Raw genomic sequence first — 12,994 nt, forward strand, 5'->3', positions numbered from 1 at the left:
AAATCAAAGAAGAAAACATAAATATCAGTGTCATACAATTGATTTGATTTCTATACGTATAGTTGGCGAGATGGCACAAATCCTGGTGACTACAACAGTAAACATTTATAGTTTTATCACGGTATACTGTTACATGTAGTGATGTCTGAAATGAAAAAAGGAAATACCCCAAAATTTACATTTATACTGTATAAATATGTGTAAATAATTATGTATTAACTAACCTTTCATTTAACAGCAAAATAATCGGACTGAGCGAATTCATACTGATGAAATTTGACCTTAGCGGGACGATGAAGTTGTGAATCCCCACGCAGGCATGCTCCGCCGCCAAAATAATCAACTGATTAGTCCATCTATGGTCTCGTGCATTCTTGTATGTACAGTGTTCACAGTCCTGCATTGGCATAAGTGTATAGATATTTACAGATGGTACGCCAATCAATATCAGAAGAGGTTCAAGTTTTTGGCATGTGCTATACTCTATACAACTATATGTAAAAGATAAGTGATCTAGTGACGCATTTTGTAAATAGACGTCTTAGGTTCGATTCCCGAACGGACATGAAAAGGTTTGTGGTGACCACAGTAAGACCCCTTGCCACCAGGGCCGACAAGCGTGATTAACGAAGTGTAGTGTTCCAGTCACAATCCAATTAAATACATCACGTAGGACTACACATACATATCTTAACATTATTTATTTTACAACAATTGTGAAACCATTTATTTCAATTTTTCGAATAATCTTTCTGGCCCGGATGTAAACATCATATTGAATTTAAATTTCAAATCACTGTTACACCTCACACTTAACCACACAAGTCATGTTTTAAAACTGCATGTACATCTAAGTATCTTTAACTTTGACCCAACATTACACCATATTTTACTCTTGAGCATGTTTGTCCGGACAATGTTTTTCAAAAAAATGATCGTAGATAAAAATGTATTATTTGATACAAAGTACATAATTATACAAATAAAATGAACATCTGTTACCAGAATGGGGCACTTTTGTTAGATATGAAATTAAACATACCGTTCCCCATTCTAAACAGCATACTGGACGGGGTGACTTCATCACGTGACATAATGTCTTCTGTTTACTGGCATAGAGAGTTGGAGGAGGTGGCCCAGTCGTGATACTGAAACACACAAGTTATCACTGCTGTAATGGTCCCGCGGGTTACCACTGATGGTATTCAAACTGCTTCTAATGTCTACCTCCATAACAACGATCATTCAATTAGTTATTTGAATTTCTACAGCCTTATATTGTAAAGTATTTGGTTTGTAGTCGACAAACACTGAAAATAATCTACTCGCTAAATTCTGGTAACAATGAAAACATTATACTCGCTTAATTCTGGTAAACATTGAAAATATTCTACTCGTTTAATTCTGGTAAACACTGAAAATATTCTACTCGTTTAATTCTGGTAAACATTGAAAATATTCTACTCGTTTAATTCTGGTAAACATTGAAAATATTCTACTCGTTTAATTCTGGTAAACACTGAAAATATTCTACTCGCTTAATTCTGGTAAACACTGAAAATATTCTACTCGCTTAATTCTGGTAAACACTGAAAATATTCTACTCGCTTAATTCTGGTAAACACTGAAAATATTCTACTCGCTGAGTCGTATTTAACAATCTATTTCAGCAGCTTTTAAGAAATTCTACCGAGGATGCTATGCTATTCAAGACAAAACCATTTGAAATACTGAATTCAAGCAATACAGCGTGGAACAATGCCATTACTCGTGAAAATGTCCCCAGTATTTCAACATGTAGTGGTAACACAGCTCCCGAGGCCAAGCATTGAGTTGATTTGTTTATCATTTTCTACTAGATTAAATAGCATGTATTCCAGTTACGAGATATGCATACAGTTTTGTTGTTACTATGATGTTCTTACTGAATCTGAAGACGTGAAAAAGCTAGTTAGCCGTTGATTCTGTTTTATGCAATTACAGTTAATAAATTACTTTTTTTTACTGTTTTGGATGTATATAAAATGGTAATTTAAAGGAAACGGTTATTTACCATTGGTAACATCTAATGACACCACGTGTCACGTTTTAATCCATTTGAAAAAAATAATGAAATTTATTGCGTACAGGTTAGAGACATATTTTCGACCAAGTTGTATTTTCTTAAGTTGAACTTTGAACATTTACGTCCCTGTCATTACTGACGAGATTCAGAAGGATGGAGCTATAGCACGAGATTCAGAAGGATGGAGCTATAGTATGATAATACATATATATTGTTTAGCAACGCTGAATCTAATGATTAATGTATAATGGAAGGTGATATTCACTTACATACGTTTTGTATAATAGTATTGGTGAGTACTGAGCTTTTATTCACAATCATTCACAGGCTTGTCACCCGTTTTACTTGTTCAAGATTCCGCTGTCAACACCTAGGGTTTGACAGATAGCGCGTGCACCGGAAGTGAACCGGAACTACTTCTACACACGTCGTCTGCTACATGTATGTGAACAAATGTACATGTACGAATTATCACCGAAGCTAAGGCTCTCTGAGAAAAAGTATGCTGGGAGAAAAAATATCATCCCCTACCTTGAGGGTGTGACAGAGAAATCGCCGACCCTCGGGGTGATATTCTTGGTTGTCTAACCCACGGCATAGCCTCGGGTTAGACAACCAAGAATATCACCCCTCGCGTTAGAGATTTCTCCGTCACACCCTCGTGGTAGGGGAAGATTCTATTAATCACAACAAAGAACAAAGTTACCAGATAGACAGCCCGTTGATTCACAGACGTAGTAACGTATGTAGATATATGTCAGGGATTAGATACATATCAAAGCCTTAAGAAATCAAAAACAGTATAAGCAGAAGTAACCTTTCTTGTCCCATATCTTCATACAGCTGTAAGACCTTTGGTACTGCTGGATCAGTCTGACCGTGGGTGTCCACCTCAGTATCTACTCCATTTTCGTCTAGGTCACTTTCCGATGATCGGGTTTCTGGCGGTTTTGTACGCATGCGTCGTGCTATCTCTAGTCCCCACTGACACGTAATAGTATTGTTGAAGACACTCTCTTCCTGTTCGTCCTGTGGTGAACTAAGGTCCTGTTGAAGCAATTTTTCCAAAAGTTCCGATATCTGATCTGAAAATCACAATGATTAACAACCTGTACAATAACATACTTTTCTCGTGTGAGATTTCCATTTATCTATGTAGTAATGAAAATGTCGTCACCTTTGACCTCTAAACGAAGGCTTACTTTTGCAAGATCATCATCTTCGTAGCAATATCACTATAATATCACAATAATCATTGTTATCGATCACATTATAGCAGAAACGCGTTTTGTTGATCGACCGAAATACTAATTAACCGGGATTGTAGCTAAAACAGTAATTTCACAATTTCAGTCTAAAATTTTGTATAAAGGACGGCATGCATCTGATAATTATGTATAACCATTGTTACAAGTCACTTAGAACATACCTAAATTTTTGTTGGGCTCATTTCCCGTTTGTTTCTGATCAGTTTTCACTTCTGAACATATTTTAGCATATTCTTCCTTAAACTCCGCAATATAGAAACAGTAGTCCGAATCCTTTAGCTTGTAATCTGCTCCGGGGTTCAATTGTAAACGTGGATCTGGTTTGGTAATGTCTAACACGGCCACTAAACAAACACCAAACCTGCAATACAAAATAATAAAAATAACAATACTCCTCTCGATTAAACTCAGAAAACACCTTCATAAATATCTTGTCACGACCTCAGCAATTCAAATCCACAGAGGACGACGAACACTCTACCAGTTATTACCGTCAGTAATCCTAATCCACATAGGACGACGAACACTCTACCAGTTATTACCGTCAGTAATTCTAATCCACAGAGGACGACGAACACTCTACCAGTTATTACCGTCAGTAATTCTAATCCAAAGAGGACGACGAACACTCTACCAGTAATTACCGTCAGTAATTCTAATCCACAGAGGACGACGAACACTCTACCAGTAATTACCGTCAGTAATCCTAATCCACAGAGGACGACGAACACTCTACCAGTTATTACCGTCAGTAATCCTAATCCACAGAGGAGGACGAACACTCTACCAGTAATTACCGTCAGTAATTCTAATCCACAGAGGACGACGAACACTCTACCAGTTATTACCGTCAGTAATCCTAATCCAAAGAGGACGACGAACACTCTACCAGTAATTACCGTCAGTAATTCTAATCCACAGAGGACGACGAACACTCTACCAGTTATTACCGTCAGTAATCCTAATCCAAAGAGGACGACGAACACTCTACCAGTTATTACCGTCAGTAATCCTAATCCACAGAGGAGGACGAACACTCTACCAGTAATTACCGTCAGTAATTCTAATCCACAGAGGACGACGAACACTCTACCAGTAATTACCGTCAGTAATCCTAATCCACAGAGGAGGACGAACACTCTACCAGTAATTACCGTCAGTAATTCTAATCCATAGAGGACGACGAACACTCTACCAGTAATTACCGTCAGTAATTCTAATCCACAGAGGACGACGAACACTCTACCAGTAATTACCGTCAGTAATCCTAATCCACAGAGGAGGACGAACACTCTACCAGTTATTACCGTCAATTATCCTAATCCACAGAGGACGACGAACACTCTACCAGTTATTACCGTCAGTAATCCTAATCCACAGAGGAGGACTAACACTCTACCAGTTATTACCATCAGTAATTCTAATCCACATAGGACGACGATTACTCTACCAGTTATTACCGTCAGTTATCCTAATCCACAGAGGACGACGAAAACTCTACCAGTTATTACCGTCAGTAATCCTAATCCACAGAGGAGGACGAACACTCTACCAGTTATTACCGTCAGTAATTCTAATCCACAGAGGAGGACGAACACTCTACCAGTTATTACCGTCAGTGATACTAATCCACAAAGGACCTCAAACACACTCTACCAGTTATTACCGTCAGTAATACTAATCCACAGAGGACGACGAACACTCTACCAGTTATTACCGTCAGTAATCCTAATCCACAGAGGACGACGAACACTCTACCAGTAATTACCGTCAGTAATCCTAATCCACAGAGGATGACGAACAATCTACCAGTTATTACCGTCAGTAATCCTAATCCACATAGGACGACGAACACTACCAGTAATTACCGTCAGTAATCCTAATCCACAGAGGAGGACGAACACTCTACCAGTAATTACCGTCAGTAATCCTAATCCACAGAGGATGACGAACAATCTACCAGTTATTACCGTCAGTAATCCTAATCCACAGAGGACGACGAACACTCTACCAGTAATTACCGTCAGTAATCCTAATCCACATAGGACGACGAACACTACCAGTTATTACCGTCAGTGATACTAATCCACAGAGGACGACGAACACTCTACCAGTTATTACCGTCAGTAATCCTAATCCACAGAGGACGAATGATATTCTCTCATCTTCTAACAATCGATACATAATTCACCAATGACCACGTTATAATATGGGGTTACCTTTTGTGCAATGTGAATTAAACTACAATCAATGTTATTTGGCATTGTCAGTAATTGTAATCCCATATTTACCACCATTCCTGTTCATACAGGTGTGTATTATACTTAAATAAAACGATGTGCTTAGGAGAGAGATATCCGTTCGATATCGACAGAATACTGAAATATGTGTATTCATAATTATATATTCACCGCTTGTGTGCATTTGCTGACGCATAGGTGAAACTCTTTCCGCTATAACTCCTAAAGAACATGCTTTTACACAATTGTATGTGATAAACAGCATTTCTGGAGTGGCGGCCATACACCTGCTGCCATGGTTCCTGTCCGATATGTCCCGCCCTGAAATGAGAAGTATTTGGATACATGTAATTGTGAATTTCTAAAATTGTGTAAAATACGCACAGATGATTAGTACAGTTTACTACTACTACTACTACTACTACTACTACTACTACTACTACCACTACTACTACTACTACTACTACTACTACTACTACTATCTACTACTACTACTACTACTACACTATTCACCAATGACCACGTTACTAATATTACTACTGAATTAAACTACAATCAATGTTATTTGGCATTGTCAGTAATACTACTCCTACTATATTTACCTACCATTCCTGTTCATACAGGTGTGTATTATACTTAAATAAAACGATGTGCTTAGGAGAGACTACTACCTACTACTATATACTACTACTACTACTAAATATGTGTATTCATAATTATATATTCACTACTACTTGTGTGCATTTACTACTACTACTACTAGGTGAAACTACTTACTACTATAACTCCTAAAGAACATACTTTTACTACAATTACTACTACTACTAAACAGCATTTCTACTACTACTACTACCACCACCACCACTGCCTACTACTACTACTACTACTGAAATGAGAAGTATTTGGATACACTGTAATTGTGAATTTCTAAAATTGTGTAAACTACTACACAGATACTACTACAGTTTACTACTACTACTACTACTACTACTACTACTACTACTACTACTACTACTACTACTACTACTACCACTACTACTACTACCACCACCACTACTACTACTACTACTACTACTACTACTACTACTACTACTACTACTACTACTACCACTACTACTACTACTACCACTACTACTACTACTACTACTACTACTACTACTACTACTACTACTACTACTACTACTACTACTACTACTACTACTACTACTACTACTACTACTACTACTACTACTACTACTACTACTACTACTACTACTACTACTACTACTACTACTACTACTACTACTACTACTACTACTACTACTACTACTACTACTACTACTACTACTACTACTACTACTACTACTACTACTACTACTACTACTACTACTACTACTACTACTACTACTACTACTACTACTACTACTACTACTACTACTACTACTACTACTACTACTACTACTACTACTACTACTACTACTACTACTACTACTACTACTACTACTACTACTACCACTACTACTACTACTACTACTACTACTACTACTACTACTACTACTACTACTACTACTACTACTACTACTACTACTACTACTACTACTACTACTACTACTACTACTACTACTACTACTACTACTACTACTACTACTACTACTACTACTACTACTACTACTACTACTACTACTACTACTACTACTACTACTACTACTACTACTACTACTACTACTACTACTACTACTACTACTACTACTACTACTACTACTACTACTACTACTACTACTACTACTACTACTACCACTACTACTACTACTACTACTACTACTAATACTACTACTACTACTACTACTACTACTACTACTACTACTACTACTACTACTACTACTACTACTACTACTACTACTACTACTACTACTACTACTACTGTACTACTACTACTACTACTACTACTACTACTACTACCACTACTACTACTAATACCACTACTACTAATACTACTACTACTACTACTACTACTACTACTATTACTAATACTAATTATAATAAAAAAGAGTTAAATACAATAGAGCCAAAGTATGACTTAAACTGCGTCATTCAGTTGTTTCGTCGCTCGATGATAAGAGTTATCAGAGAAATATCAAATGGAACAGAGCACATCTAGCCCCGATGATCTAAACGGAACCATGTTGACGTCATGATTGAGTTTGCTGTTAATGGTAGCATTTTCATGATCAACGCAAACGTGGGAATAACATGACATACGTACTGGTAAAAAGGGGACTTAACGATCTGAAGTGGGACCCTAAGTCGTCCACATGATCTGGAGTGGGACCCTCAAGTCGTCTACATGATCTGGAGTATGACCCTCAAGTCGTCTACATGATCTGGGATATGACCTTAAAGTCGTCTACATGATCTGGGGTAGGACCCTCAAGTTGTCTACATGATCTGGGGTTTGACCCTCAAGTCGTCTACATGATCTGGGGTAGGACCCTCAAGTCGTCGACATGATCTGGGGTAGGAACCTCAAGTCGTCTACATGATCTGGGGTTTGACCCTCAAGTCGTCCACATGATCTGGAGTGGGACCCTCAGTCGTCTACATGATCTGGGGTAGGACCCTCAAGTCGTCTACATGATCTGGGATATGACCTTAAAGTCGTCTACATGATCTGGGGTAGGACCCTCAAGTTGTCTACATGATCTGGGGTTTGACCCTCAAGTCGTCTACATGATCTGGGGTAGGACCCTCAAGTCGTCTACATGATCTGGGGTAGGACCCTCAAGTCGTCTACATGATCTGGGGTTTGACCCTCAAGTCGTCTACATGATCTGGGGTAGGACCCTCAAGTCGTCTACATGATCTTGGGTTTGACCCTCAAGTCGTCTACATGATCTGCGGTTTGACCCTCAAGTCGTCTACATGATCTGGATTATGACCCTCAAGTCGTCCACATGATCTGGGGTAGAACCCTCAAGTCGTCTACATGATCTGGGGTATGACCCTCAAGTCGTCCACATGATCTGGGGTAGGACCCTCAGATCGTCTACGTGATCTGGGTTAGGACCCTCAGATCGTCTACATGATATGAGGTTTGACACTCAAGTCGTCTACATGATCTGTTCACTATAATACCCAACACCCTCTGTGTGCCAAGAACTAATGTCCCTTTTTTCAACACGAGGATTTCATATATTTCGTCTTCTTTAGACATTGTTGAAAACATGTACTAACTCAATATATCATAGGCATTGTCAAAACTATTACACCTAACTATCAAATTGTTCCAAAATCAAATTAAAATTTACATTTTAAGTTTGAATTACTGTAAATGTAGAATATGTCAATTTAGAAATATACAATCCTTAACAAAGTTCTACCATAAAATGTCATTGTATTTACAGAAACATCTGCTGACCAGCAACTTACTCTCCCGTGGTGGTGTGAAGAAGCAGAGTGACCAGGGTTGACATACCAGGATATAGACAATTATTGGCCAAGAGAGCATACTTAAATTCGTCCTCACAAACCACATGTTCTGAAATATGAACGTTCTATTAAGGTTCCATAACGAGAGAGAGAAAACAAAAACAAAAACAAACACAAAAAACAAAAAAACAAAAACAAAAACAAAAACCAAAAACAAAAAAAACAAAAAAAAAAAAAAGCGAACAAAAGCAAACGTGCATTGTCGATATGCATTTTGTGTCCTACGTCATACTTATTTTTGATTTCAAGGAATTGTCATGGTTTATTCACGATGAAGTAATTAATTCGAAATCAAGATGGCAGACAGTGAATAAGTCGACATTAGAGTATTCCATTGTAAAGAACATCAAATCGTTACATGTAGAAAGGGAAACAACTCTCATCATATTAAACAAAACATTGTTATATGCGATATATTCTAATCGCCGAGTAACTTAATTACTATTTCTATCTAATGACAATTTTACCATCCTGAAATAGTAAACGTTCTTACATTAGGAAAAAATCGAAAATAAACACATTGTGCAATGGAATACCACAGTTTTGCTATTGGTAACATCCCCAGTACTTATTTTCCCGAATTTCGGTGCTATATTTTGTGTAGAATCATAAGTTGATAATATCATTATGTGTTTTCCATTTAGATTGTAGTAAGAAGAACCACTTCGTCTTGTATGAAATATCTTTCATACTACGAAGTTCTTGCATAGGAATTTCTGTTTACCCAGTTACGGAATAAACCGAGTATTTCAGGAGAAACATGCATTTCGCGGATATGACAGAAGTATATCAAAGATTTACAAGATATGGTAGATTCCAGAGAGAGATTTATACATTTGTATAAGGAAACTTCAAAGAAGGCGATATTATTCGCTCGGAATGATACAAGTATCGAATATAATTGTTGAATTACATTTATAAAGAATATTAAACCAGTAAGCTGGGAAATCCTAAACTTATCACAATGATTCCAAATGGAAGGGACAAACAGATCAATAGATAACATTTTAGGGACAGGACGGACGGACTGATAGGGAACACTAAAAGGAACAGGGCGGACGGACTGATAAAAATGCTTTAGTGACAGAACGGATAGATAAACGGGGAACAATTTAGGAACAGGACAGACAGATCAATGGGTAACACTATAGGGACAAAACGGACAGACTAATAGGGAACACTATGGGTACCGCACGGACAGACTAATCGGGAACACGAAAGGAACAGAATGGACAGATCAATAGGTAACACTATAGGAACAAGACGGACAGACTAATAGGGAACACTATGGGTATCGCACGGACAGACTAATCGGGAACACGAAAGGAACAGAATGGACAGATCAATGGGTAACACTATAGGGACAAGACGGACAGACTGATGGAGAACACTAAAGGGACAGGACGGACAGATCTATGGGGAACATTATAGGGACTAGACGGATAGACTAATAGGGAACACGAAAGGGACAGGACGGACATATCTATGGGGAACACTGTAGGGACTAGACGGACAGACTAATAGGGAACACGAAAGGGACAGGACGGACACATCTATGGGGAACACGAAAGGGACTAGACGGACAGACAAATAGAAAACACTATAAGGACAGGACGGACACATCTACGGTAAACTTACAGTTACAGGACGGACAGAGGAATGGGTTAACACTATAGCAACAGCACGGATTGACTTATTGGGAACACTATAGGGACAATATTGACAGATTTACGGGAAACATAATACGGACAGGATGGAGACATCTATGGAGAACATTATAGGGACAGGACGGACATATCTATTGGGAACACATTAGGGACAGGAGGGACAGATTTATTTGGAACGCCTTAAGGGCCAGAAGAACTGATTGCTGGTAAAACTATAGGGACAGGACGGACAGATTTATGGGGAACGCCTTAAGGACAGGACGAACAGACTGATGGCAATACTATGGGGATAGGACGGGCAGATTTATGAATAACGATATAGAGACATGATGGATTGGTTTACTGATAACACTACAGGGACAAAATAGACAGACTTGCCATTATATACCTCCCATAAAATAACAGGGACATAAAAACAAATGAAAAATTCCGCAAAAACAAGTTTGTATTATCTTGTATGGGTCATTTTATTTTGTCAGTAGCAAATCTTCAACCCAAAACGTTGAACACAATTTACTGCCTTTAGGAAAACCTATGACATATCGTGCAATCCAATCGGTTTGTTTAACTGTACCTCTCGGTAAACCTATGACCGATCAGTATATCTCAGCGAAGAAATACGGTAAACGGAAACTTGGAAATCTGCATGTGCAAAATAAAACTTTAATTATAAAAAAAAAAACAAAAAACGAGGAGAGGACATATTATTGATATACATTGTATTAAGTTTGTCGGTTTGTAAAGAAGAAACGAAGGAAGTATCAAAACCAGACGAATACTTAAATGATTGGTATATACAAACGCATAGCATGAATAAGAGGGCAAAACAAATTTCGTTCATAAACAAATATTTTTCGTTTCTATCCACGAAAAAAATGTTTAGTGGGATGTTTCTTCCTTTAACGCTTCTTGGAAATACTCATTTAAACAGGACTCTTTAGAAATTGATTTATAACCTTAGCTTATCATAATTTGATCTTTTGGTTGGCCAAGGGAAAATGCCAAGGACAAAAATGAAAAAGGTTTGCTGGAAGTCGACATCACACCATATTACTCACGCTGTAATCGACTCTCGTCTGAATAAAAAAACATCACAACAAAGTAAAATACATTCCCTCCACAACAAGGGCTAAGAGCTATTTAGTCGATGTGTCTGAAGTCGTATAAGGAACAATGACCATATTAGTGGTGCGTCTATCATTATGTCGGTAGTGCCTCTATCATTATGTCGGTGATATGTTCGTCATTATATCGGTGGTGCCTTTATCATTATGTCGGTGATGTGTCTGTCATTATATCGGTGGTGCCTCTATCATTATGTCGGTGATGTGTTTGTCGTTATATCGGTGATGTGTCTATCATTATGTCGGGGTTTGTCTATCATTATGTCGGGGTATGTCTATCATTATGTCGGGGTATGTCTATCATTATGTCGGTAGTAGGCCTGACATTATGTCGGTGGTGTGTCTATCATTATGTCGGTAGTGTGTCTGTCATTATGTCGGTAGTGCCTCTATCATTATGTCGGTGATGTGTCTGTCGTTATATCTGTGGTGCCTCTATCATTATGTAGGTGGTATGTCTATCATTATGTCGGTAGTAGGCCTGACATTATGTCGGTAGTGTGTCTGTCATTATGTCGGTAGTGTGCCTATCATTATGTCGGTAGTGTGTCTGTCATTATGTCGGTAGTGTCGGTGGTGTGTCTATCATTATGTCGGTAGTGCGTCTGTCATTATGACGGTAGTGTGTGTGTCATTATTTCGGTAGTGTGTCTATCATTATGTCGATGGTGTGTCTATCATTATGTCGGTAGTGTGTCTATCATTATGTCGATGGTGTGTCTATCATTATGTCGGTAGTGTGTCTATCATTATGTCGATGGTGTGTCTATCATTATGTCGGGGTATGTCTATCATTATGTCGGGGTATGTCTATCATTATGTCGGTAGTAGGCCTGACATTATGTCGGTGATGTGTTTGTAATTTGGTCGGTTGCATGTCTGTCATAATGTTAGTGGTGTGTCTGCCGTTATATCGGTGGTATGTCTGTCATTATGTCGGTGGTATGTCTGTCATTATGTCGGTAGTGTGTCTATCATTATGTCGGTAGTAGGCCTGATATTGTGTCGGTGTGTGTATCTGTCATTATGTCGGGGTATGTCTATCATTATGTCGGTAGTGTGTCTGTCTTTATGTCGGTAGTGTGTCTATCATTATGTCGGTAGTGTGTCTATCATTATGTCGGTGGCATGTCTATCATTATGTCGGTGGCATGTCTATCATTAT

The 12,994-nt window shown here is 38.2% G+C and overlaps 1 protein-coding gene across 2 annotated transcripts in view; it reads right to left on the reverse strand.

Annotated features, from left to right (window-relative positions):
* Nucleotides 1-12,994, reverse strand: part of LOC132565137 (potassium channel subfamily T member 2-like) — a 61,495-nt gene that overhangs the window by 10,310 nt on the left and 38,191 nt on the right. The window contains exons 15-21 of one of the 2 annotated variants that reach the window (XM_060229748.1): nt 11,764-11,781; nt 8,979-9,087; nt 5,745-5,894; nt 3,495-3,694; nt 2,883-3,150; nt 1,043-1,148; nt 225-397 (exon numbers count right to left, since the gene is read on the reverse strand). In XM_060229748.1, coding sequence (XP_060085731.1) covers nt 225-397; nt 1,043-1,148; nt 2,883-3,150; nt 3,495-3,694; nt 5,745-5,894; nt 8,979-9,087; nt 11,764-11,781 — 1,024 coding nt within the window. The remainder of the gene's footprint in view (nt 1-224; nt 398-1,042; nt 1,149-2,882; nt 3,151-3,494; nt 3,695-5,744; nt 5,895-8,978; nt 9,088-11,763; nt 11,782-12,994) is intronic. The other variant, XM_060229749.1, reaches the window with a different exon arrangement.

Source organism: Ylistrum balloti, unplaced genomic scaffold (genome assembly GCF_031769215.1).
Source record: "Ylistrum balloti isolate Yb309-2 unplaced genomic scaffold, AGI_CSIRO_Ybal_v1 Utg369696, whole genome shotgun sequence".
NCBI classification, from domain to species: Eukaryota; Metazoa; Mollusca; class Bivalvia; order Pectinida; family Pectinidae; genus Ylistrum; species Ylistrum balloti.